Genomic DNA, 26718 nt, shown 5'->3' on the forward strand with positions numbered 1-26718 from the left:
TATGACCTTGAAATAGAGAAAGATTTATTAAGCAAGAAAACAAAAAGGACTAACCATGTAAGAAGCATGATTTGTTTTCTTTATATTTTATTGTATTCTTCAAATAATTCACAAGGGCCTAAATGTATATTAATTTTAAAATCATAAAAATTTTGAGATTTGGGAGTACCTGGGTGGCTCAGTTGGTTAAGCATCCTGGGATTGAGCCCTGCATCCAGCTCCACATTCAGCAGGAAGCCTGCTTTTCCCTCTACCTCTGTGATCTCTCTCACTCTCTCTCAAATAAATAAATAAAAATCTTTAAAAAAATTTTTTTTGAAGTTTGGTAGAAATTAAGCCACTTTGTATTAAAAATTCTGCCAATGTTCACACTTTTTAAAAAATATTTATTTATTTATCAGGGAGGGACAGAGAGAGAGGGAGAGGGGGAATCTCAAGCAGATTCCCCAGTGAGCCTAGGGCTCGATCCCACAACCCTGAGATCATGACCCAAGCCAAGATCAAGAGTCAGATGCTTAACCAACTGAGCCACCAGGCACCCCCAATGTTTACACTTTTTAAAAACTCATTTCAACTCTATTTTTAATGTTCTAGGTCTTAAGCTGGGTGGTGAATACAGAAATGTTCATTATATTAATTCTTTACAGCTTTCAGTATGTGTGAAATGTTTCATAATACTGTTTTTAGATTGCTATTGAAAAGTAAATATATGATTGCAGTTTTTTGTTTGGGATTATTATTATTATTATTATTATTATTATTATTATTATTATTATTTTAAGTAGGATTCCCGAAAGGGAACAGAGCACTCCTTCTCTGAGCTTTGGCAAACGCCAGGAGTGTAAATTTGCAGCTTTGGGCATGAGTAGCTATACAGCCCTACTATTGATTTTTTTCTAGAGAATTCTAAACTTTGTGACTGGTGGTGGATTAAATTGCATCAAGGGATATGAAAGGAAGGGGTTTTTTCTGGCTCCAATAAATCTAATTTTATTCTCTGTGCCACAATTTTCTTTTTTTTTCCAAAATTATCCTTCATAGGACAAATAGTTATTCATAAAATTTCAGTTTATTAAATACATCAAAATTATTAAAACACAATCTTTCTCAAAATCCTTCAGTCTTCATGTACTTGCCTAGAGTTGCAAAAATGCAGTGTTTACATTAATATCAAAACCACTTTCAGCGAATTCCTAAACAGGGGCAAGCCCTCTGAACTGATCATTCAAAGCAACGTCTATAAATAGAGGAATACTGTTTCAATTCCAGATTAAATAAAGCCAGGGACCAGGAAAGCTCCCCCACCATATCCGGGGGGATGGTAATCAAATTCTAAACTTCAGAAGTGAGAAGCAGATTAAGATCTGATACGCTTTGTTGATTTAATTTTGCCTCTTCCCCCTTTAACTGGCTTGTCATACAGCAAGGGAGTTCTGAGAGTCTCAAAGCAGAAGATCAAGCACACAGAAGACCTACCTTTTACCTGGAGCCTTCACCTCTGCTCTACTTCTGCCTGCCGCAGATGGAGAAACCACCACTCCCAAAATGCCCTGCGGACTTGGGCGGAGCCGTCCCGTCGATTGGTTGTTTCTCAACCCCAGGCAAGCGGCGATTGGTCAGGTCTGGGGCTAGGGTGGGGCTAAGGCAGTTGCGGGAATAGGAGCTGTGACAGGACGACAAACAAGAGCTTGTAGTTTTAGATCCAAACTCCAGCTGCAGACCGGAGAGAAGCATGGCTCCGCAGTGTGTCTGCGTGCTGGCTCTGGCGGCTGTGCTGCTGCTAGGTATCTCCACAATCTCCAGATCGAAGGGCCTGAAGGGCCAGGGGCATCAGCGGGCGCCGCAAATCCCTTCTCAGTTCAGCCCAGGCGAGCGCTTCGCGATGAAGGAAGCGCTGAAAGGTGAGCCTGGTACCCTTCGCCCAGCTATGCCCCTCTCCCCTCGGGCCAACCCGTGCCGCCCCACTCCCACCGCAGAGGGTCCATCACTGGAACTGGAGCCCCACCACACTCCCCAGACCAGCCCTAGCCCGAGTGCCAGCACCTCGTGCCCGGGCTCGGGGACGCCACTCTTGCCCCAGACCTGGCTTCTGGGGACTCGGGTGTTCCCTGCCTCTCCGAGAACCTTCTCTAGCTTCCACCATCACCCCCGTTGCCTTGGTCATCACCCAGCCTACCCCCTGCCTTGCCTCAGTATTGCAATAGCTTTTGTTTGTACTTTTAACCTTAGAAAGTTTTCACTTCTCTTAAATCTCTGTGATATCTTAAGACTAAATTATCTTAAACTACAGTGGGGGGAAATTTAATGAGCTTCCCCGGGAACCCCGCAGCAAGGAGTGAGCACTGGGTGATTAACATCTATCGCTTGTAAGGTCCACCCTGTAGGATCCACCCAGCTCCAAAGGAGTCCAAATTTCCTCTCCTAATTAACAGACATCTCTCCCCTAGACCTCAAACCAAGGTTAAGAATTCATTTGCCTTCTCAGTCTGCATTTTCCGGGAGAAGAGGAAAGGTTCTGTTGAGGGCTATATCCTATGGGATGAGATCCTCCCCACCACCCGGCTTAGCTCTTTTCTAGTCTTTTCCCTTTCATTAAATAATGGATTAAAAGAAACTGCCTACATAAACATGTGCAGGCAGATGCAGGGACGCAGTGCTAGCCCCCGTGATTGAATATAAATTGTACATGTGCCCGAGCGATTGGTCTGGAGTCAGAGCAGAGTTTTCCCAAAGCACAGCACAAATAGTGAGCTCTCTGAAAGCCAGCAGGCAGCTGCTCACCCCAGAGTCTTTTCACCCAGAAGAAAGCAAAAGCTTTCTTATTTAAAGAACCCAAAGTAGGGACCTTATAACCACATGGCTATATGGTCTATATCTATATCTATATATATATATATATAGCCATATGCCTTGAGGCAAAACATTTCAGTTCAGATTTTGAGTTTATCTCCTATAGATTCATCTTTTTGAAACTTGACTTCCCCATCTATGTGGTGAGCTGTGATGCAGGGTCAATCCTTAGCAAAACTGATGACAGAGGTAAGCTTGTCTTGCAGAGGCCCTCCCTTGATAAATGCACTGCCTAGGTGCATTTGTTCTTCCCACTGTGGTTTGGGATATCTAATCAGATATTCTCATAATTTATTGCATTTCCCCTCCCACAGGTGTTTGCATATAGTAATGGATCTCTTTAAAGTGTAAAGCGTTCAGGGCTCAAAGGGATAAACCTAAAAGTAGTTCAGGAACTGAGACATCTGGGTAAAGTAGATGAGATTATTTAGGACTGAGGAGTTTGTTTGGGAGCTTCTAAATCCGCCCCTTCCCAGGTATCATGTGCCCAAAAACTGGCCCTGGCCGAGAGTTCATTGAGACTCTGGATGAGCCAGTCCATGAGGAATAAATCTACTCTCTGCACACAAAGCCTCATTCATGTAGGGACCCAGGATAGTGGACTTCTCTGGTTCATCGAAGGGATGATGGTTCCGTAGGCGGAGTGAGGCTTAGAAGCAATTTATAGCCGCTTCCCACTTAAGGTCAGGGTCCAAAATCTACTCCTGTCCACCTCCCCCCACCCGACCCCCATCTTGGACTTTATTTTCTTTTTTTTTAACTCTCTTTATTATTATTATAAAAGTTTCAGGTGTACAGCTTTTATAATTTGACATCTGTGTACAATGAGAAGTGATCACCACCACAAGTCTAGTTACCCTCCATCACACATGGTTGACCCCCTTCTCCTCTATTAACCACTAGTCTGTCTTCTCTATTTATAAGTTTGTTTTATTTTGTTTATTTGTTTAGCTTCTTTCTTTCTTTCAGATTCCACACAGGAGTAAAATCATATGCTATTTGTCTTTCTTTGTCTGACTTTTTGGTCAGCATAATACCCTCTAGGTTATATATATATATATATATATATATATATATATATATATATATATATATATAACCATATCTTTTTTTGCCAATTAAAAAACGTTTCCTTTATTTCTGGATAGGTAGTACATTCACATAGTTAAAACCAAACCCAAAATAGTGAAAGAGGTCTGCGGGGGGGCGGGGCGGGTGTCTCGGTCCCACCCTGCCTTGGTGGCCCCGCTCCCCACCAACCACTACCACTTTCTCACCCCCACAAATATACAGAGGTAGCTACTTGTATTAGCTTCCTTTGTATCCTTCTGGAGATCTTCTGGGTAAATCCAAGCAACTATGAATATAGCGAATAGAATATTTTATTTTTTTTAAAGGTTTATTTATTTGTCAGAGAGAGAGAAAGGAGAGAGAGCACAAGCAGGGAGAGCGGCAGGTGGAGGGAGAAGCAGGCTCCCCGCCCAGCAAGGAGCCCGATGCAGGACTCAATCCTAAGACCCCGGGATCATGACCTGAGCCAAAGGCAGACGCTCAACGACTGAGCCACCCACGCGCCCCACAAATAGACCCTTTTAAAGCCAGCATTAATTCAGCCCTTAACAGCACATTAGGCACAGTTCTGAGCACACTACAAGTATTAACTCATTTGGTCCTCACAACAGCCCCAGACGTAGGTCTTAATGCCCAATAGAAAGAAAATAAACAGGCAAAAAGATTAAGGAGCTTGCTTGAGTGGCTGAGCCTGGCAGTTCACAGCAGAGGAAATGCAAATGGCCATATGAAGAGATGCTCAGCTGCCTTGGAGGTCAGGGAACTGAAAATGCAAACACCAACAGCATTTCATTTTTTTATCCACCCACAGGGCAAACTTTGCAAAAAGTGGGTAACTCTCAGCGTGTGGAGGTGGGTTCTGGCACTCACATGCCCTGCTGGTGGGAACATGAATTGCTCCAAACTTTTGGGAAAACAATTTGGCAGAATTTACTGGTGTTTAATGATGTACCATCTCTTTATCCATTCATATATTGTTGGACACTCCGTTTGTTTTTCTTATACTGACTATTGTAAATAATGCTATCGTGAACATAGGACTTTATTTTAAGAACCATATTAGTCTAGAGGCACCTGGGTGGCTCAGTCAGTTAAGCACCTGTCTTCGGCTCAGGTCATGATCCTGGGGTCCTGGGATCGAGCCCCGCATTGGGCTCCCTGCTCTGCAGGGAGTCTGCTTCTCCTTCTCCCTCTGCCCCTCCCCCCTCTCGTGCTCTCTCTCTCTCTCTCTCTCTCTCTCTCTCTCTCTCTGTCAAATAAATTTTAAAAAAAGAAGAAGAACCATATTAGTCTAAACAAGCCTGAAAGACCTGGGCTTAAATCCCAGTTCTGCTGCTTATTTCAGGACAGTCCTGAGCAGCACACTTAACCCCTCTAAACTTGTTTTCTCACCTACAAATTAGAGAAAATAGCAGTGCCTACCTCATAGGATTGTTCTGCCCTCCACAATAAGATCCTGAATGCGAAAGAACTCTCTGTGCACAAAGGGCTGTGGGAAAACCAATGGTTGATATCATCTGTAATCTCACATCTCTATCCGCCCCTGACAGGTGCCATCCGGATTCCAACAGTGTCTTTCAGCCCCGAGGACGTTAATGCAACAGCCCTGGCCGAGTTTGGAGAATACATTCGTACAGGTCAGCCACAAGCTGGGGCGGGGCGGGGGCGGGGGGAGCATAGCCCTGCAGATACAGTTCTTTTACAGGGAGATGAAGAAGCTTTTGTTACTGACCAGAGGACAGTCAAATTGCTGTGGGCCTATTTTGAGTTTACGCACAGTGGGAAGGAATAGAAGCACCCCAGGAGTCAGAATGGAGGCAGAGTAGAGACTAGATTTATTGGACCTTTGAAAAACTAAAGCACATAGCTGTTAGGTTGGAGTTTGAACTCTCCCGATCTTTGCCCTAAATACGTAACAGTCAGTAAATAAGATCTAATAAAAAGGTAGGATGAGGAAAGGAAATAAAAGGCACAGCATAAGGAATATTGTCAGTGATATTCTAATAGCCATGTATCAGGACAGATGGTAGTTACGCATGTGGTGAACACAGCATAATATATAAACCTGTCAAATCAGTAAGTTGTATACCGAAAACTAAGGGAACATTTGTGTCAACTATACTCAAATTAAAAAAGAAAAAAAAAGGTACAACTAGGAATTCCTTCTTCCTGTGCAAGTTTCCAGAACTATGCCCCGTGCTCCTCCCAACTACCTCCATACACACACCTACACACCTATGTACACACTCCACCCACCCAGGCCTTTCCCCAGATTCTTTACTGACCCGTTTCTGAGCTTCGAGGCCATCAGCAACTATGAGCTACCATATCAGCCCCTCATCCCCACGTGAACTGAAGAAGGGTTGGGTCAAGAAGGAAAAGGAGACTTGGGACTAGTCCCCATATGAAAAGCTCATGGAGACTAGTGAGCCCTCTTCCTAAATCAAAGAAAAAAAACACCCCCTCCAAAGTTGTCAGGGCTGGGAGGAGCTGACCTAGGTACAGCAAGTAGCCCCCCTCTCTAACACTGTCTGTAACCTGAGTGACCCTGAGAACATCCACACCTGCACGCAGAAGTGTGGCCTTGTGCTAGACAGAGCAGTCTTCTCTCCATATGACACACACAGTAGGAATATTATTTTATATTATTTTTCAAGTAAAAAAAGATCTTTCTCTCTCTCTCTCTCTCTCTCTCTTTTTTTTTTTTTAATATAAGGGTCATGTTTGGTCCCAAGTAATTTGGCTATTGGGGACTACTATATTTAAAATTTAACACACCCCTCACTGGTATAGCCTGGTAGCGTATACTAGTGATAACTTATTACAGGTCAGACCAAGCCAGATCTTGATCCTATCAGCTGGCACCATGATGGAGTCTTGATGTGCCCATTATTACATAGTAGTAGCACATTCAAATATGAGGAAGAGGAATTTTAGAGATTGTCCAGGCAAATCAGGAATCACACTGCCTTTGTTCCAGAAGGCTTCCTACAGGATGCTGCATGTTTTCAAAAAGGGGGGACGGGGGTAGGCATTTTCTATTACATGGTAGGAAAACCAAAGGAAATTGTTTAAATCTGGCTTTCTCTCTCCCTGCTTTTCATCCCTTTGTCCCTAGTCTTTCCAACAGTTTTCAAAACCAGCTTTATCCGGCATGAAGTCATAGGAGACTACAGCCACCTGCTCACCGTCCGAGGCTCAGACCCCGGCTTGCAGCCCTACATGCTGATGGCGCACAGTGACGTGGTACCCGCCTCTGACGGAGGCTGGGAGGTGCCCCCGTTCTCTGGCTTGGAGCGTGATGGCTTCATCCACGGCCGAGGCACACTGGACAACAAGAACTCTCTGATGGTCTGAAATGCTTTGTTCCCTCTGCCCAGGGGCCCTGAAGAGTCACCTGAAGGATGAGGATGCTCAGCTGACCCCCGGGAGCCGGGAGGTTATGGTAGAAAGAACTTTGGCTCCAGGAACCCTGGGTTCCAGCCAGCACGTGGTCACTGTCCTTTTCTGGGTCTTGATTTCTCAGCTGTGAAACAAGGACTAGAGTAGATGATCTCCAGAGACCCTTTCAGCTCTGCACTGATCCATTTATGCTTTTCTCCAGCTGGTAAAGGGCTAAGCTTCCTCACCTCCCATCCCCCGGGGCCACTTGAATTTGTTCTCTTTAAAAAGAGTGTCGGGGCCGCCTGGGTGGCTCAGTTGTTAAGTGTCTGCCTTCGGCTCAGGTCATGATCCCGGGGTCCTGGGATCGAGCCTGCATCGGGCTCCCTGCTCCGCGGGAAGCCTGCTTCTCCCTCTCCCACTCCGCCTGCTTGTGTTCCTGCTCTCACTGTCTCTCTCTCTGTCAAATAAATAAATAAAATCTTTAAAAAAATAAATAGAGTGTCCAATGCTAGCCCCACCAGCCCTGATGCAGGCAGCTGAATGTCACCGATGCCCTGATTCTCCCTCTTCCCTTTTGCTTCTTCCCCCAGGCAATCCTGCAGGCCCTGGAGCTCCTGCTGAACAGAAACTACATCCCCCGAAGATCTTTCTTTATTGCTCTGGGCCACGATGAAGAGGTAGAGCCTCCTCCCCCTATAAACCATCTCTAGGACCTCTGTTTGGGGGCAAGGGGGAGGGTAGTTTCACTCTAGCCCAGTTTGCTCCCTAGCTGCAGGGTCTCCAGAATATGGTGTGGGGGTTTGCCAACTCTTGGGTATCTATGTACCAGAACTATCTAAGGCCCTGGACCAAAATGCAGATTCCCGGACCCTGTGCCATAGATTTGAATTCGTTTTTTTAAAAGTTTTTATTTTTTTAGAGCAGTTTTAGGTTCACAGCAAAATTGAGAAGGTGTAGAGACTTCCCTTACACCCACACCACACATGCACAGCCTTCCCCATTATCAGCATCCCCAGCAGAGGGGTATTTGTTATAACTGATGAACCTACATTGATACATCGTAATTACCCAAATCCCTAGTTTACATTAGGGTTTACTCTTGGCATCCATTCTATGGGCTTGGTCAATTGTATAGTGACATGGGTCCACCATTATAGTTTCACACAGTAGTTTCACTGCCCTAAAAAGCCTCTGTGCTCCACCTATTCATCCCTCTGTCCCTCCCCCAACCCCTAGAAACCATGGATTCTTTTTTTTACTGTCTCCATAGTTTTGCCTTTTCCAGAATATCATATAGTTGGACTCATCCAGTATATAACCTTTTCAGATCAGCTTCTTTCATTTAGTGATAGGCATAGATCTGAATTTTTTAACAAACTGCCTGGTAATATCTGAAGCAGGTAGGTGTTCCATCAATGACACTTTGAGAAATATGGGTGTGATAGAAAGAGAACCAACAGGGAGCAAGGAATCAGTGTTTTATTTCCAGTGATGTCACCTACTTTGACCCTGGGCCAGTCATTTCATTCTATGGGTCCCAATCTCTTCATCTGTAAAATGAGTTTAGCTCTCCAGCTGTGACATTCCAGGGTCCTGTGAAGCAGGATTGTCTAGGCCCCTTGCCCTCCCCACCTCCCCCCCCCCCAGGAAGGAGGCTGGGCAGGGAGTTTCTGGAGCCCCCAGCTATGTTGAATGGGTCTCCATTCGCTATTGGAGGTCTGGCTGAGAAGGACTGTGGCCGTGGGTTTAATGTCTGCAGGTGTCAGGGCAGAATGGGGCTCAGAAGATCTCAGCCCTGCTACAGGCAAGGGGTATCAAGCTAGCCTTCATTGTGGACGAGGGTAACTTCATCTTGGATGGTTTCATTCCCCACCTCAAGAAGCCCTTTGCCATGTGAGTAAAGTACCCCACCCTCTACCTTGGAAGGTGTTCTCACCCCATGACAGATGACCCCAGCATGGTGTCTGTAAGCCATACTGAGGCAACTCTTTATTTTACTCCCCTGGCCCTGAATGTCAACCAGGTTTGGGCTCCCCCTTCCCTTTCTCCTCTAGTGTCAATTTTTTTTAAGCAGCATGAAGCCAATCTCCTAGACCACCAGACCACTGTGCAGGCAGACCTCTGGGTCCTTGGGAAAATTCAAGGTGGGAGGAAGTCATGAGGGCCCTCTCTGATCCTCTCCTACAGGATTGCAGTCTCAGAGAAGGGTTCAATTAACCTCAGGCTGCAAGTAAACATGACTCCAGGCCACTCCTCAGCTCCCCCAAAGGAGACAAGCATCGGCGTCCTCGCAGCCGCCATCAGCCGGTAAGCAACACGGGCCCCGCTCCCTTGCCAGACTCGGGATGGAAGACCTGGTACTTTCCCACTTTGAGTTTGAAGGGGCTAAGCTTCCTGCCCTGAAGCTGAACTGAGACACCATGATGGGGGCTGCAGGGAGGACAGAGCCACCAGTACCCAGGCAGGGATGAGAGGTCAGAGAAGGATCTACCCATATTGCAAGCAAGAGCTGACCCATAAAAGCTAGGTGAGGACATAAGGGCTGCAGGCTGTGGGTGAGCACAGAAGGGTCTGTCACGGCAAAGCTTCCCTCCAGCTGGCTTTTCTTAGCAAAGTGGAAAGAAGAAGTATATTAATTCAGTTAAATACGTAACTGAGTACCAATGCTTAAGGCTTTGTGCCAGGGGTCGGCGTACAGCAGTGGAAAGAAACAGACAGTCCCTTTCCTCAAGGAACTCACAGTTAGCCACAGAGACTGATAATTCTCCTACAGTGTGGTAAGTGACATGAGAGTCGGGGTACCTGCTTGGACTTGGTAGACAGGGACAGCTTCTGCCGATGGACTAGAAGTGGTCCCGCTTGTGCGTTGAGGTCTCCAAACAGGTGGATCGGTGGAGATGATAGAAGTTGAATGGGACACCTCCTGGCCAGACCTGTTGAAAAATTCTGTCTTCCTCCTTCTTCCCTTCAGATCGCTGATCTTTAACAGGGGTTGGGGAAGTCTTGAGAACTCCATTTCTCTTCCAGCCTGGAGCAGACACCAATGCCGAACATGTTTGGAAGCGGCCCATTGAAAATGACGTTGCAGGAACTGGCACATGAGGTGGGAAAAGGCGTCTCCCATACCGGTCGTCTGTGGCAGAGGAAGAAAGGGTGGCAGAAAAGTAGCTTCCAGAGTAGTAGAGGGGCCCACTGCTGACCCGTGCTATGCACATGCTCACCTATTTTCAGCCAGAGGCTGAGCCGAGACGCAAGGATCTGACTTCTTCCCAGGGGTATTGGTGCTTCTCTGAGACCCTAAGACCTGACACACCAGGCACCCTTTGGGAGCTGTTTCCCCCTCGTCCTCACTCAAGGCTACCACCGAGGGCCCTCAAGGCAGATCTACAGCAGGGAGAGACCCAGGCCTCGGGTACGGTGGCCCTGTTATGCTGACCCCTCCGAAATCCTGCTGATCTCATTCTTTCCCTTTCAGTTCTCCTTCCCTGCCAATATTATCTTGAGCAACCTGTGGCTATTTGGGCCCCTTGTAAGCAGGTAAAGTTTTACCTTTCCTTCTTCTCATCCTCCAACCCAAACCTACCCAGTCCCCTCTCCTTGGCTTAACTGGGCCTTACTAGTCATCCCTTTGCCACCAGATGCTACATCTAATTCATGTATAGGATGTCCCTCCTAGTCTCAAAGATCTCCAAGATTCAGGAAAGTGGGTGACCTTCCAACCCGTTCTTTCTCCACGTTGGACAGTCCTTCCTAATGTCTGACCTTCATCCTTTTGCTTTAGGTTAATGGAGAGGAATTACATAACCAATGCGCTGGTCAGGACCACCACAGCACTCACCATGTTCAATGCAGGAGTCAAGGTACCATCTCGTGGATCCTCCCCTACACCTTTGCCTCACTGTCCACCCACCTCTCCATCCTTTGGCTTTATCTCCCAGCCCCTTCTTCCTTCTCTGAATTCAATTTGAATAATAGGAAGGCCCAGTGCTGAACTGTTCAGTGATACCAGTTGGGTAATCCTCAAGAGCAAGTGTTCTAACTGAGGTCTACAAACCCTCTGAAATTGCTGGCCAGATTTTATATTTGTGTATTTTAGGGGGTATCCATGGCCCCTCTCAGTTTTCTTGGGTCTGTACCCCTTCAAAAAAAACAATCCTGATACTGGTATGAAGGGGAGTTATTTGGGAGTTAATTTTTCTGAACAATACTCATTCAACATGTTAAATATTTACCTAGCATTTGGTCAGGTACACTAAAGGTTCTAACTTTTCTATCATCAAGGATCTTTTGGTTATTCTTCACCATACTTTGGAAGATTGATCCACCTAACAAATTTAATGAATGATTAATGTATTTTCCCCTCATGCTACCCTGAGTCAAAAGAGAGAAACTCACCCACCATTTATAAAGTCTATAATAACATTTGTGATACATACAACACCTAAAGGCATATATTAGTCATTTCCCAAAACACATTAAATACTGGGTAATCTGAACAGACATCAATTCTATATGAAGTTCACTTGTAGAAATAAATTTTGAGTGAATTATTACTTTGATAGATTTTTCTTTTCCAAGAACTACTTTTTGGCAAATTGGTCTACTTCCAGTTGGATTGGCCATGAAGGGGCATCTCTGTTTAAAGGAACAAGCCACAGCCACCCTGGGTAGCCTGGGCCTAGGCCTTTCTGAAATCTTGAGAGAAGTGAGACCGGTCCAGTGACTACCAGTACCACCAGCACGACTTTAGGGAGCACCATGCACCTAGCTTCCTGGGTGGCCTTGTGGAGCTCTGGCCACTTGGAGCCCAGGTTGAGTACAATGAATGGCACCTCAGTTAACTCCCAGCATCACTGACGGGAGTGTCTAGTGTGTCCGCGGGACCCGAGCTGTCTTCACCAGCTGCCTAGAATGTTCCCCGAAATAAGAATACCATGTCCTTGCATGTGAATGCCATTTTATCTGTCCAGAATACTGTCACATTTGTCACTCCATTTGATCCTGCTCACAGCCCTCCTGGTACCATCGCCCCAATTGCCAGTCAGGAAACAGAGGCACAAACAGGTTATAATTATGCAAAATCCCACAGCTAATTTGTAACAGCCCAGCCCTCCTGCCCCTGCTCTGGTGCTTTTTTGCACCAAACCAGCTCAAAGAAAGAGTCAGAGTCAGGGAGTCTGTTCTCTCATGGCTTCTGAGGAAAAAAATCCACTCAGAGCCTAACTCTCCAGTTAGTCTTGGGTTCTTCCTGGGCGGGCAGAGAACGGAGTCAAATTTTGCAATTAGACGTGGGAAACCACTATCCTCGCCCCCTTCGGGGATCAAGCACAGCGTGATGGGGGCCTGCAGCGGCTCGGGGTGCCCTGTCCTGAGTGAGCACTAACGGCAGCAGGGATGGCCTGGGTGCCCCGGGAAGAGAGCGCACATGGAAGACCGGCCGGGACACTGCACGGGGTCAGGAGAGAGAGGTCTGTGTGGTCCCGGAGAAATCAGTCTCACTCTGAGCAGCTCTCTCTGACCCTGTCCATGACCAAGAAGCATGGAAGTCTGGCCTAGTGCAGAGACACCTCCTCTAGCTCTGAACATAACCACCTGTCAAGGGCCGCGGGAAGACAAGGGGCCCACTGAAAATGGAGCCCTGTGCCTTTCAATCAAATTGGCTTCCTCTTTCTCTACTGGTGGTCGTTGGCCTTTCCCGGCCTTTCCCGGGGCGGGGAGCACATGTGGCTCAGGCCAGGGTTTGTGGTTCTCTCTCCAGGTGAATGTCATCCCGCCGGTGGCCCAGGCCATAATCAACATCCGGATTCACCCTGCGCAGACTGTCCAGGAGGTGCGTGACTTCCGTTCCCAACCACAGGTTCAGTATCAGGGATGTGTGATGCTCAGGATCTGGGTGTAGCTGCCATCCCAGGGCTGGCCAGCCACCATTTTTCAACCAGCATTGGTTGGTTCATTCAACAGCATTTGTTCAACCTGCTTCGGAGGTTTCTAGGAAGCTGGCTAGGATAGGAGACTTCTGGTTCATGGGAACTTTGAGTCTGATAAATGATAATAATAGTAGCAGCCACATCCCACAGGCTCGCTTGGTGTGTGGCACTGTTCTAAGGTGTATGCGTGCTCGTTTGATGCCCACGACCACCCTATGATCATCCTTATTTAACAGGGAAACTGAGGCACAGATCAAAAAAGCAGGTAAGTGACATGCCCAAGATGACACATCTTAACAGTCTAGCTCCAGAACCACCATACCCTCAGACCACAATCAAAACGATTCAGGATGAACAAACTGCCAAAGGACCAGTGCAGAGAAAGGGATTGTCACTGCCTCTGAGGATCCAGAAAGTGCTTTCTGACCACTAGAAATTTGAGCTGCGATGTAAAGGACAAACAGGACTTTGCTAGAAGCCAGGCATTCAGAGTCAGGCTAAAGTGAAGTAAGGCTATAGAGGAGGAGAGACCGGGCGGAAGTGGCAGGCGGTGAAAATGGAGTGGAGCATGGGGCTCAGGGCCTTGTGTGCCGTGGACAGAGGGAACCGTGAGAGGTCTTCGAACGGGGTGGTGATGTCCTCAGATGTGCTTCTGGGGAGACGGTGCTGGTGGCAATACAGAGGAGGTGCCAACGTAGGAAAAGACAGTTGGGAAGCTGTGATAGCCTCTCAGGCAGCGGACCGAGCGGAGGTGATGGGGCGGAGAAGGCACCTGCCAGGGTGGGAGACATGGGTTCAGCAGAATGTCGTGTGTCATGGGTAAGGGGAGACAGAAAGGCGGGGGACGGCTCCAAGGGTTTTAACCTGCGTAGTTGGCCAGGGGCTGAAGCCTTTAACCAAGATGGAGAGTTCAGGAAGTAGAGCATGTTCACAGAGAAGTATAATGGTTGAGAAGTTTGTGACGCTTATACATTATAAATAGGCAATTATAAATACCTCGGGTCTGGAGAGAGAATGAACTAGAGATACAGGCTGGAGTGTTATTAACATAAATGAAACCTCTAGAGTCAATAAAATCCCACAGGAAGGATGTATAAAATTAGAAGTAAAGAGGATCGAGGACAGCCTGGCAGTGGCCTGCTACAAACATCAATTTTTAAAATGATCAAAATCAGTGCGTAATTGCAAGCTGTGATGACGGAGAGGGACCAGGTGCTAGTGGAAGACATAACAGGGAACCAGACCTCGTGTAGGGTCAGGCAAGACTTCCCCGGGGAAGTGACATGTGAGCCGAAAGATACAGGCCTTGAGTAGCCATTGTGCAGAATGTTTGGCATCTGCAGGAAAGGCTAGCTTATTTAAACAGCAGGTTGAGCTAAAAAAGAGTTCAAAAGGCAAATCTAATCCTTCAAAAAATGATCTCAAGAGGCAACCCAACAACTACGGAATGACTAGTACGTTCCAGAATTAAGCAGGGTTAGGGGCAGGTGGTGTTCCCTGAGTCTCTGGTGCAGATCCTCAAGGGTCAGCCACACTTAGACTTCTGTGGTCCTTTCTCCCTAAGTTCTTCCCCCTGGAGGGTTTTGTTTGTCCTCACACAGGGTGGGAGGCACACCCCTCACTGCAGGGGGTGGGGGGATGGTTTGATGGCCAGCCTGGCGTCACCCAGCATTCAGGGGAAGCTGGGACCGGTGTGAGTCCTGGGCTCTGCTGCTTTTCATCGAGTGCCAACCTTTGTCCTCTCCCTGGAGGATCGCGGGGCCAGGAAATCACTGAATTCCCCCCATTGAACCTCTTTCTACCAGTTTTTTTCCAGCCTCATTTCAACTCCATGCCCTTTCCAAGGGCTGTTTTCCACCAGCTGGGGCTTTCATCTCCCCAGCTTCTGGCACTCTTCCCTCCTCTCTGGTCCCCCACCAGAGTGGCCTTCCTTCCCAGTCTATCTCATGAAATCCCTGGAATCCCTGGGCCCATCCCGCCCGCCTGCCCAGTGAGGAATGGAAAGCCTCCAGCATCTGAAAGCCCGCAGCACCCTTTTGTTCTAGTCCCTCCCCTCACCGCATGCCCCCTTTCCATGCATCGGGTTCCATCCTCAGACACTGCTGGTCTGAAGGCCAAGGGTACAGGGCCTTGGGGTTGATCCAGCGGGAGCATGAACAGTTCCCAGAACCCTCTTCCTCCATCTCTAACTGGTGTCTCCCATGTCGTGGATGTAGAGAAGTCTCTAGCACCTTTGTGTGAGGAACAGTCTTCAGAAATGTCATAGGCTACCCTGTAGAAGGTTTGTTCTGAATGGGCCTCAAAGAGTAAAAATAAGATCACTGGGAGATGTTTCAGGAAGCCCCCACTTGAAGGAGAGTTGGAGAATATGGCACCCTGGGTGGTAATGAGCTTCTCAAGGGGTGAATGATGGGCACCTCTCTAGAGTGAGGTACAGAAGATTCCTTCCTTTCTTCATTCATTGCTTCACCAAGTGTTTACTGAGTGGCTACTATGGGCTAGACATTCTTCTAAGCACTTGGGAGAATGGTGAGCCAGACAGCCAAGATTCCCATCCTGATGGCACTGATGTTCTAGTGGGGAAGGGACAGCAATAAGCAAGTGATCAAATACATGACCAAGTTGATTTTTTAAGAGGCAAGTACCATAAAGAAAATCATAGGATGTTGTGTCACAAAGTGACTGTAGGATGGGCATGGGAACAGAGAGTCCTCTGAGGTGACATTTACCCTGGGACCTGACATAGAACAGTCACGGCTTCCAGGCAGCAAGGACACAGGCCTCTAATTTCAACAGAGATGAAATGCCACTGATCTGCCTGGTATATACTGTATCCCGTGGAGGATATAAAGTACATAAAATAAAAAAGGGAGAGGGGTGAGATGCTACAGGAAGCCATATCTCAGTTCCTTCTAAAGAAAACATTCATAACCAAGTTGCTCAAAGGCAGAATGGATGATAACACGTGATGGTGAGCCTTCCGCCACGGAAGCATTTGAGCACAGGCTGGATGACAGTCTTCCGTGGGTGTTATCCCCCTCTCCCCCAGAGAGGCCTTGCCCCAAAACGGGATGGAGGCTGGACTTGCTAATTCTACCTCTAAAGTCCTTACCAATGTTTTTGGTATCCCTTGTCCTTGCCTTCAACAAAATGTATCATTCACTCCAGGGAAAACATATCTACACATAAAACAGAGGGAAAACATAACATTATGAGAATGCACTGTAAGGGCCATAGAAACTCAGAGCAATGAGAGACTGATGTGCGCTAAAGTAACCTTTGAGGTCCCTCTTACTGTTCATGAGTCCCTCCTCCTCACCTGTATGGGGGGGCATTATCTCAAGAGTACCCCTTTTCATGACAGTGTCCCCTAGAAGCATGCGAGGAGCTGAGTCTGGAAAGGAATGAGGGTCCTATTTCTGGCTTAGAAACCACCACTGAGCCAAACCAAATTCCCTGCTGTTGGGTTAGTTGGGGGTGGGGGTGGACAACTCACTTATCAGAGCTTATTTTCACTCCAGCACTTCTGTCCTAAATCCTCTAACACATGAATTAGTACATAGTCTTGAGTTACCTTCAACCAACTGGGAGGTTCCCAGTCATCCCCTATAAGGTGGGTTGGGACTATGCCTGCTGACCCCTGTGCCAAATTACTTGAACATTCCTGCCTCCAGAAACTGAAGAGGTACACAGATGGGACCCCACCCTCTGTGAGAGGCCACAAGAGCTCAGATTTCCCACTAACTCTTAGGCCAGGTCCTGATGCAAGAGGAGGGGCTACCTTATTTCTGTGTTTTTAGGACCAGGAACATAAAAGGCATGCAATGGATGCTGGATACAAGAAATTTAAAAGATATGAACCAATAAAAATAGAGGGAGTTGGCTCATGAAGTAACTTGGTCCAGGATTATACAGTTAGTGTCACTGGGCTGGGTATCTGAACCTGGTCTTTGACTTCACAGGGATGTGCCTCCAAAGCACATACAGGCTGAGGTGGTGTAGAGCCCGGCCCCAAAGGGGACAGTGTTCATTAAGATGGATTCCTCAGTGATGTGGATTTTGAGCCAGAATTTGAAGGAAGGACATGGAATGGATGGAGAAGACACAGTGAGCAGGAGAAGGGCATGCACACAAAGCCTCAGCTGTGGGACACCCCTCTAGGGCAAAGGCAGTTCCAAAGCAACTGCTGATCAGATGGGCTGAGACTGGTACTGGGGCTTTCCCTGGGTGGCGGGGTGGGCTGGGGGGCCCCCCTAAGCCAGCCTCCTGGTCCATTCCCACATGTCTCCATGTGACCTGATCCTCAGGGTCTGGTCTACGTCCTGCCTGGGACCAGGACTTGTGCTGGATTCAGCTCTAGTTGTTTCAGACTGAATTTTCTAGGAGCTTCCTCAGGTTCCTTCCTGAGGAAAGGAGGCAAAGAGAAAACTTGAATACCAGTCCCCCAACTCTTGACTTTTTGTCTGTGTTGAGCTCATCTTCCTGGCTCCAGTGCAGTTGGTTACAAACAGGAAGCAGGGATGCCCAGAAGAAAAGTGTGTGACCCTTTCCTCAACTGTCTGACACTCCCATGTTGAAGTGAGGTCATCACATCTGTCACCCTGCCTCAAGATGGTCGTGTTCCCCTTTCTGCCGTGTCTTCTACATTCCACCCGGCCCATGACTCACAGCCTAAGAGGAAGGACACACGATTTCCTGATTTTCCAATTCCCTGCCTGCCTCGTGGCTGTAAGGCAAGCCTCCTGAACATTTAACCTCAGTCTACCACGCTGTAGATTGCTTACCAGGAAAACCCAACTCTTCCATCTCCTACAGCCAGTCAGCTGAAATTGAGGTCCCAGTGCAAAAAATGAGCTCCCCTGTAAGCTCCAAGGCACTGTCTTGCTGGAGAGGAATCAGGGCTATTTCAATTCATATGGTACTTGGATAGCAGATAGTAAGAACTCAAACTCCCTCTGTTTGCTCCCTCAAGGTCCTAGACCTCATCAAGAACATTGTGGCTGACAACCGGATCCAGTTCCACGTGTTGACTGCCTTTGACCCCCTCCCTGTCAGCCCCTCCGATCATCAGGCCTTGGGCTACCAGCTGCTCCGCCAGACCATACAGTCCATCTTCCCGGAAGTCAGCACTGTTGTCCCAGGTAATGACTTCATCAGCTGTGGCTGGAGGTAGGTGGGGGCTGGAACTATTTCCTCTCTAATGTCTCCTGCCCCACCTCCACCCCAGCTGTTCAGCCTGGAAACATCTGGCTGCTTCCCCTCGTGATGAGACTAGAACTGTATTTTCCCCTTGGAGTGGAAGTCAGAAAGCAAACAGGAAAAGAGCAGAAACAATAAATTAGGTCAGTCCTGCCTGGGTCCTAGCTTAACCTAGGCCAGCCGCTCTGGCATGGAAGACAGGATCAGCCCAGCCCAGACCCCCCCACCAGATGCACACACGCGTGCACACACACACACACACACACACACACACACACTCCTCTGGAGGAGCCACAGGAGGGGCCAAGTTTCTCCAAGGCTGGTTCTGATCTATCCTAGGATAATAGCTCAGCAACAGAGCTCAGAAATGCCTCCCCACCTATACCTTTGGCATGAACCCCCTTCCTCTCTCCCAGCCCAGACCAGTCCCAGCAGCAGTGCCTCTGTGCCCCTTCCCTAGTCTTCCAGTCTACCTTCCAAACCTACGCTGGGGAGACAGTGGTTCTCCAATTTAAGAGTGGAAGGGGATTACCTAGGGAACTTATTAAAATGCAGATTACCTGGACCCACTCCCAAAGACTCAGGCTAACCAAATCTGGAGAGGACCCTGGAATCTGCCTTTTTAACAAATCCCCCAGGGGATTCTGAGACCAGGTGATGGCTGACTACAGTGTGAGGATCTCTGGTCCATGATGTGAGGAGGAGATGCTCTAATTCTAAGACCAGGTTTTTCAAAATCTAGGTTTAATCATGGATTCCCTCATTTGCTTTTTCTTTTTTTTTAAGATTTTGTTTATTTATTTGAGAGAGAGAGAGAGTGAGAGCAAGAGCAAGCAGGAGGAGAGAGAGGGACAAGCAGACTCTGTGCTGAGCATGGAGCCTAAGGTGGGGCTTGATCTCAGGACCCTGAGATCATGACCTGAACAAAAGCAAGAGTCGAGAGTTGGACACTTAGCTGGCTGAGCCACCCAGGTGCCCCGGATTCCCTCATTTTCTAAGTGCATACTTCGGCCCCGCCTCTGTGCTAGGAATGGGCCCTTAAGGAGAATACAGTGATGCTCTGTACCCACAAACTCAGGTGTGAAAAGGGCAGCCTTGTTTTTTAATCAACTTAAATCTGGCTTGTAAGCCCCACTCCTCAGGAAATTCAACCTCAGGAACTGTTGAGGCCTCCAAGCACCCCCACCACCACCCTCATTTTGAATCAGGCCCTCAAGGTCTTTGGTAGCAACGTAGCATGGGAGTCCCTTGGCCAGTGGTCATCGGTCCTTGCAGTTACCTTGGACATCCATGGCCTAGCTAGAAAGTCACTTCAGGTTGGAGATTTCCTCTGATTTCCTGGCCTGTTTGACTCTGAACCTAAGACCCCAACTCCCTGAGCATACCAGGCAGCCGTCCCCTCTGAGGTCTGCCACCTCCTCAAACTCCTGCCACAGAGCAAGGGCCTGGGTCTCCACTACCCTGGCCTTCTTAGTGCCCGATTCTTCTTTCTTGGCCTTCAAAGACTCCCTGAGCTACCCTCTCCCTTCTGGGCCAACCACCATAATCTCATTAACAAGGTTAGGCCTTTACAGAAAAAGATAGGCAGACATCAACTGGCAGAAATCCCCAAAGCAAGGAGTTTGAAGGGCCTAGTTACCCATTTGAAACCAGGAGTGGAAAATGGAACAAAACACAAATTAACATCTGAAATCATCCCATCATTCTTTAATCGGTGCTTCAGAGGGTCTTTTCTCAGAGAACACTCCCACTGGGGACAAGTCCCAGCCCTAGCTGGAGCGTGGAGTAAGCTGCTACTACCTTCAAGGGAGCAAGACACTGAGACTATCCTGGGACTTTCTTAACCTGAAGTTTGACTCTTGGAAGACAAAGTCATCCTTCAGAAGATGAGAATAACAGGAAATTATGTTCTACTTTAAGAGGACTGCACTTTATAGCAGTAAAGCTCTCTGGAGGGTATTCATTTCTGAGCTAGGGTGATATAAGGAGAGCTAAAGCAATAAAGAACTGATATCTAGATTTCTGGAGAGCTCAGTTTCTGAAATAGCCCAGCTAAGGGTATAAAATGAAGGCGTTGGCCCCCCTGGTCATCATGAAGAGAGGACACTTCAGTCTGGACCATTCAAGGGAAAACTCACTAATGTCCTGGGGAGGAGATTCCATGCTTCTGGTTGAAATGATGTTTTAGTGAGGTTTTGAGAATGGGTAGCTTGAAGGACAAAAATTGATAGCTGCAGGCTCCCAAGAGGGCCCAGGTGACATTCTTATTGACCCAGAGGTCCTACCTTTCCAGTCAGCCCACCTCCCACCACTACCTTGGCTTGGTGTCTCCCATAAAGCCCCGTTCCTCTTGATTTTCCCTGTCTAGGCATTTGTATTGGCAACACAGACAGCAGACATTATACAAACCTCACCACCAGCATCTACCGGTTCAACCCCCTCTACCTGCATCCTCAGAGCTTCCGTAGGTGAGTGAGTGGAACAGATCTGAACAGCAAGGGTGAAGGAGGAGATACATCTGACCCATTCCCACCCCATTCTCCTGCCAGTCCACAGAATGCGGGAAAGCCAAGGTTTGCACAAACTAAAATGAAGACGTTATTGAGCCCAACTGGCCAACTTTCCTCATTGTCTTAGGGTCTTGCTACTCCCCAGAGTGTATGGGAATTGGCCACTACTTTTCTGGGATGGAGATAATCAGATGATTGGAAAGAACCTGGTAGAAGTAGGACCCTTGGGTGTGACCCCCCCTTTGGAAGAGTACTTTACCTCTGGACTCCATTTTCTCCCCAAAAAGGGAGACTCTAGACTTCTCGATTACTACTCAGTGAAGTCCAGACCTCTATGTGGTCAAAGGCAGACACATGCTTTGAATTCTCAGAAGAAAACACACTATAGGAATCTAAGACATGATCACCAATTTTAACTACTATGTGTGAATTACTACTTTATGGGTGGGTTCTTCAGCAAATTTTTAGCCCTGGGGTGTGTGTGAGGTGGGGGGTATTGCATTCCATTTATCTTTCTGTTCCTTATCATACCCAGACCTGATTTCCCCACCAAAAGTCAGAGGCCAATAGAATGAAAACATTTGAATATGAGCATAAGAACATGCTTCATGGGTTTTGTTTGTTAACTGGGGCAGCAAGTTGCTACTATTTCCTCTTTGTGGTTACATGTGTGGTTCAGTTGTGTGTTGTATTGTGTGGAGGCAGATCGTTGGCACGAGATCTGATGAGAAGTTCCCAGGTAAAGTAGAGGCCCCACAGGGACCCTGGGCAGTCTCTCTCCTTTTGTGCCCTTAGTAATGTGGGGGCCAGGGGGGACTCTGGCCTAAGAGAAAGAGAATTCAGAAGATAATTTCCCCTGAGAGGAGAAATTATCACATAAGATTCCCGAACAGGAAATGACTGTGAACTCCCCAGGATTTTATTATTATTATTATTATTATTATTATTATATTCCCCGCACCGTTCTCTGCCATGGGGCTGGACCCTGGAGAGACAACCTCCGTGTCATATGAAACCTCACTTCTTACCCCTAGAGGGTCAAAGGCTTCAGGGGACGTGGGGTGGGGGGTACTCTGTAATACCACTTCCGCTACAGCAGTTGGTTCTCTCCTCTCTTCCCCAAAATCTCTCTCGCTCAGCATCCACGGAATCAATGAGAAAATCTCAGTCCCAGCCTATGAGACCCAGGTGAAATTCATCTTTGAGTTTATCCAGAATGCTGATGCAGACCAGGAGCCAGCGCCTCACCGGCACGAACTGTGAGGTCGAGGAGCCAGCTGGATTAGGGCTGCCGGACCCCAGCCGTGACTAACCCAAAGGGGAAAGCTAATGTTGATGAAACTTTGGGTCAAAACCACTTGGTGATCCATCACCCACCGGCCTTACTCGCTCCTGAAGTCACCAAAGATCAAGGCCAAGGGGTAGGGCAGGGCCAGCAGGAATCTGGCTTCTTCCTTCCTCCAAGCATCTGCATTCCTCGGCCGACCAGCATTTACTGCCTTCTTGTCCCGATCTTAGAAGTTACCAGGCTGGTTGGTCTTACACGGGTTATTTAACTGCTCTTTGTTAAGGCCTGACTTGACAAATGCAGATTTGGAAAACCTCAAGCAGGTTTTACCTTCTAGAGGCGTGTAATTTAGGGCATGCTCGCCAGGCTGCCGTCTCCATCACTGATATATTTCTTTTTGCTGTAACTTCCTTTCTCGTTCTCCCCCTTGCCTTGGATTTTTTAGCTGGCCCTTCATCTCTCCTCTCCTGCCCCTGCATCCCTCCCCCTGCATCCCTCCAATTTATTCTACGTCTGGCGCAGAACTTAGTCAAACTGTGATACTACCGTAATTACCACAACAACCAGTCCAATAAAGTGAGCGATGTAGCGTCAAGCAGTCACTGAGAGGTGAAACTGAGGCAGAGGACTTTGCAGGAACCCCAGGCCCCCTGGTTCTGGAGGCTGGAGCCCAGAGAAGAAAGCCTCAGTCCTTGGGCTCCTCCCAAGGGCTCCCCAGGCTTTGCTCCCTCCTCCCTCCCCTGTCCTGTCCCTGCCAGCCTGCTGCTGCTGTCCCACCCCAGGAGGCACTAATCTGTGGAAACATTTCCCTGGCACACCCTATAGGCTGAGCTCCCAAGAGAAGCGCACTCATGATCCTGCCCTGCCGTGAGGCCCAGGACCAGCCGTGCTCTGGCATCAAGTCCCAGTTCCTGCCTCTCAAAGGGAAGTGGCGGGTATGGGGTGGGGGAGCAAGGAGGAGCCTGACTTGAGGGGCTCTGCCCCAGGTGGTGGGCAGAGGAGGGGCAAGCTACTCTGCCTTAGGGGACAGCAGAGCCCCCACAGTCCTCTTTCTCTGGAATCCAACCCTGAGCATATTGGAATCCGCTTAGTAGCTGCCAGGTAGGGGGCATTGGAAGGCAGCCTTTCTTGGCTCAAGGCTGGGAGCTGAGTTTTGTGAGTCACAAGGGAGTGGGGGTCAGAGAGGGAGACACAGAGGAGCTGGGACTTGAGAGACTCCCTGTTTTTTGCCTCACCAAGGACCTTTTGTGCCTTCCTGGGGTTTGACAGCAGAAGGCTCCTTTTCCCACCTCACAATATCCCCATATCCCCAGTTCCTTACCTCCCTCCATGCCCTTGGCCGTGAGCTCTTCCTTGGAGCTTAGGCTTAATGGAAAGAGTTAGAAACACAGTGTGGGGATTATTTGAGCTTTTTCGCTACTCCCCCTAAGATTCACATTCCTTCCCTCACCCTCCCTTTTTCTGGCCAGTTCAGAACTTACTCAGCCTTTGTTAGAGGGTGAGCTAAAGAACAGACAATCCTTCACCTTCGTACAGAGCTGTACAAAGTGCTTTCGTACACCTTACTTATTTCATCGGAGCCCCATGAAGAAAGTATTATTACCCCTTCTTACAGAGAAGGAATTGGTCCTCAAAGGGGCTACACACCTAGCTGGGGGCAGATCCAAGCCCATGTCACCTGGCCCCAAATGCACCATTGTTCCATGGTCCTAATTAATAATGGAATCTCCTTCCCATCCATAATCTTACTTAATCCTCACAACAGCTCCAAGGTGTTAGTGCTCCTATTTTATAGATGAGGCAACTAAGACCCAGAGATTAAGTAATTTGCCCAAGGTCATGCAGGTTTTGGGGGCAAAGTCTCTCTGAGTCCAAAGCCTGTGCTAAGAGTACTGAAGAGGAAAGAAACTGAGACTCAAAGAGGTCATCTTCCCGAGATCCCATAGCTCTTAAAGGGCAGCCCCGGAATTCAAATGCCAGTCAAAAATCCCCAAGTCCAAGTTTGCAACTGCACCACACCGCCTGCCCCCAGAACCTCTGATGTGTAGCTCATTCATTTCGATCCAAGGAGATATCAAGGACAAAGGCTGTTTTACCATTGGCTTTGGTTCTTAGCTCAAGCTCTCGCTGTTCCCCTGGCTGACCTCTCTCTATTCACACCTCTCCCTCTGTCTGTCAACATTCCTTAGCACCCCGACCCCAGCTTCTGGGTTCAGCTTTTTTCCCTTCTCTGAGTTTGGGGACAGCTGGCTCTCTAATAATCCATGGGGTAACTGGGAGAAGACTGAGCAGGGACGTTGTCCCCACTGGGTCTCACCACTCTCTTCTAGTGCCAGAAAGGATAGTCTTTCCAGACTCTGGAGTGGGAAGGGAGGTTCTTGAGAGGGAACAGCTCCAAATCCCAGCTCGAAGAATGCAGACCTTCCAGCCCTGTTGCCCTTGAAGGCTTCTGAAAAGAGTGGCCGAGAGTGCTGGCCCACCAGGACAACATGAGCTCTAAGACTCTGGGCAGAAAGGGGCAATGAATCTGGAACTTTCCTCCACCCCTACCTGCATCCATCTACCACTCCCCAAATCCACCTTGAAAAAGATCCTGCAATAAACCTACATCCCCATTAGGGACTTGGCTCAAGCTTCTTACTCACACCTCAGGCCCTGAGGTTGGAAGGAAGACAAAATAGTCGTAAGCAAAGAGGCTGGGAAAGGAAAGGAGTAAAGTGTGGCTGGAGTCCCTTGATGTTGAACCCGGTTGCTAAAAACTTGGCCATTCTGAATCCAATATTCTTCTCCCCCCAGAGGAGATAGTAGAAAGACACAAAGTCTGCATTCATTTTTTTTGAAAATTTAAATCTAAATAATTCCATAAAAAGGAAACTACTTGCAGTTTTACTGTTCAGTGTCCATGTAGCTGTCAATAGAAAGGATAAGTATCATGCTTCATATATGTTACATCCAAACCTACAAATATAAAAGTGTAAGAACAATATAAAGTGTTTAATACCAAAAGATATTCCTCAGCCACCATGTGCAATGTTGTAAATACTACACTAGCTCATGACTACGTCCAGAACCAGAAATTGGAACTCAAAGAGGAATAAGAAAATGGACACTCAGCACTGCTGAGAAAGAACATGTCATGCAGGAATCCGTTGCAGTCATGCTATCAAGAGGAAGGATTTGACAAGTCAATTTTCTTTTCTCTTAGCTAAGCACTTCGACAGCTCAGTTCATCCCTGCACTCCAAAGCCATGTTGTGTCTCAAAAGTTCACAGGGACAGAACCTACCCATCTTCAGGGTGTTCTTTTTTTTTCTGAAGACATAGGGCAAGCTCTGTAGAGAAGTATTTCTCTGGGTCCTGAACTGTGTTAGTCTCAGGAATATGTGTGTGGGGTGACACACATTCAGTGCTCTGCACCAGCACTGAATCCCAAGTGGCAGAAACATCCTTGTTTTTGTTTTTAAATTTATTTATTTGAGAGAGAGAGAGAGCGTGAGTGGGAGGGGCAGAGGGAGAGAGAATCTCAAGCAGACCCCGAGCCAAGCCTGTTGCCAGAAGCAGGGCTCCAACCCGCCACCCTGAGATCAGGGCCTGAGCCAAAACCAAGAGTCACACTGTCGACCGACTGCGCAAGCCAGGCACCCTGGGTTTTGTTTGTTTGTTTGTTTGTTTTTTAAGACTTTGTTTTTAAGTAATCTCTATACCCAGCGTGGAGCTTGAATGCACAACCCCAAGATCAAGAATAGCATGCTCTGTCGACTGAGCCAGCCAGGAGACCCACCCCTGGGTTTTGAAATCTATTAAGATTTCATTATCTTGTTGTTTCCTCAAAAAGTGAAATGTAGACTTACCATATGAGCCAGCAATTCCACTCCTACATATGTACCCAAAAGAATGGAAAAGAAGTACTCAAACAAAAGTTTGTACACAATAGCTCATAGCATCACTATTCATAGTATTCAAAAGGTAGAAACAACCCAAATGTCCATTAACAAATGAATGGGATAAATAAAATGTTATATCCATACTCTGAACTTTTTTTCAGCCATAAAAAGGAATGAAATACTAACACACACTACGACATGGAGGAACATTGTAAACATCATGCTGAATGAAAGAAGCTAGACACAAAAGGTCACCTATGGCGTGGTTTCCATTTATATGAAATGTCCACAATAGGGAAATCCACAGAGACAGAAAGCAGGCTAGTAGAGCTGGGAGAGAGGGGAGTAAATGTTTAATGGGTAAAAGGTTTCCTTTTGGGGTGATGAAAATGTCCTGGAACTAAATAAAGCTGATGGTTGCACAACATTGTGAGTGTACTAAATGCCAATGGATTGTATGTTTTAAAATGGCTCATTTTTATATGTGAATTTTACCTCAATAAAAAAAATTTTTTTTTAGGTATTTAGGAGGTGGAGTCAATGGATGGCACATGGTGATTGATGGGTAGTGGGGAGGTAGGGTAGAGGAAGGCATCAAGAATGACT

General features: G+C 47.6%; 1 protein-coding gene across 1 annotated transcript; it reads left to right on the forward strand.

The window, feature by feature from the left end:
* The first annotated feature begins 1677 nt into the window (after window positions 1–1677).
* PM20D1 (peptidase M20 domain containing 1) lies at window positions 1678–25889 on the forward strand. Its single transcript, XM_027609767.2, has 13 exons — window positions 1678–1901; window positions 5472–5558; window positions 7040–7272; window positions 7896–7982; window positions 9065–9198; window positions 9493–9612; window positions 10333–10408; window positions 10781–10842; window positions 11087–11165; window positions 13064–13135; window positions 18205–18373; window positions 20800–20899; window positions 22081–25889. The coding sequence occupies exons 1-13, from the start codon at window positions 1733–1735 to the stop codon at window positions 22202–22204; spliced, it is 1512 nt and encodes a 503-aa protein (XP_027465568.1). The 5' UTR covers window positions 1678–1732; the 3' UTR covers window positions 22205–25889.
* The last annotated feature ends 829 nt before the right edge of the window (window positions 25890–26718 follow it).

Source organism: Zalophus californianus, chromosome 10 (genome assembly GCF_009762305.2).
Source record: "Zalophus californianus isolate mZalCal1 chromosome 10, mZalCal1.pri.v2, whole genome shotgun sequence".
Taxonomy (NCBI): domain Eukaryota; kingdom Metazoa; phylum Chordata; class Mammalia; order Carnivora; family Otariidae; genus Zalophus; species Zalophus californianus.